Genomic DNA, 831 nt, shown 5'->3' on the forward strand with positions numbered 1-831 from the left:
CAAAAATGAGATTGTTTCATTGCTTCAAAAAATGTGATAAGTTCTTGTTGTAACTCGTGTACTTTGCCTCTTGACAGCCACCTCAACTTTTACACACCGATGAACCGTCTGTGTTGAGACTCCATATTGGTGCAAATCTGTTCAAATAGGCGTGATTTAACTGGTCTTGTTTTAATAAAGTTCACCATTTGAACAACTTGATCTAAGACCTCTCCCAAATCCTCTCCTAATGTTCTTGACATCAAGGCCTCTCTATGAAGGAAGCAATGAGTTACAATAACATTCTCGTGTTGTTCCTTTATAAAAGATACAAGACCCTTGTTGCAGCCTATCATAGTAGGAGCTCCATCTGTGCAAATGCCTACACACGATTTCCACGATAACTGCCATTTATCAAGGTAGTTATTCAGGATGTTAAAAACGTCCTCACCTTTTGTAGTCAGACTTAATTCTTTGCAAAAAAGAAACTGATTTGTTATTTGATTTTCGTTAATGAAACGAATAAATGCTATGAGTTGCGCCTTGTTGGTAATGTCGGTTGACTCGTCAACTTGCAGTGCAAAATCAGAACACTGGAGTTTATTACCACATACATTTTTCTCAATATCAGAAGACATTTTCAAAATACGCCTGTTAACAGTATCTTGCTTATTTTCATAGCTGCTTCATTTCCTAACATCGTACTGACAATCTTTTGGCAAGCAGGCAAAATAAGTGACTCACCCAAAGTATGAGCTTTCATATTTTGTGCGATCAGTTCTGAGACTTGGTAAGAAGCAATTTGAGCTTTATCAGAAACAGTCATTAAACTTTTAAAAGAATCAGCTGCTT

At 36.8% G+C, this 831-nt stretch overlaps 1 protein-coding gene across 1 annotated transcript; it reads right to left on the reverse strand.

The window, feature by feature from the left end:
- Positions 1 to 89: 89 nt before the first annotated feature.
- Positions 90 to 617, reverse strand: LOC106475291 (zinc finger BED domain-containing protein 5-like). The gene has a single exon (XM_013935984.1). The coding sequence runs from the start codon at positions 615 to 617 to the stop codon at positions 90 to 92; it is 528 nt and encodes a 175-aa protein (XP_013791438.1).
- Positions 618 to 831: the final 214 nt, after the last annotated feature.

This window comes from Limulus polyphemus, unplaced genomic scaffold, assembly GCF_000517525.1.
Source record: "Limulus polyphemus unplaced genomic scaffold, Limulus_polyphemus-2.1.2 Scaffold8361, whole genome shotgun sequence".
NCBI classification, from domain to species: domain Eukaryota; kingdom Metazoa; phylum Arthropoda; class Merostomata; order Xiphosura; family Limulidae; genus Limulus; species Limulus polyphemus.

Bases quoted from the DNA above. Each gene is read 5' to 3' on its own strand.
- LOC106475291 (XM_013935984.1), bottom strand. From the start codon at position 617: ATGTCTTCTGATATTGAGAAAAATGTATGTGGTAATAAACTCCAGTGT.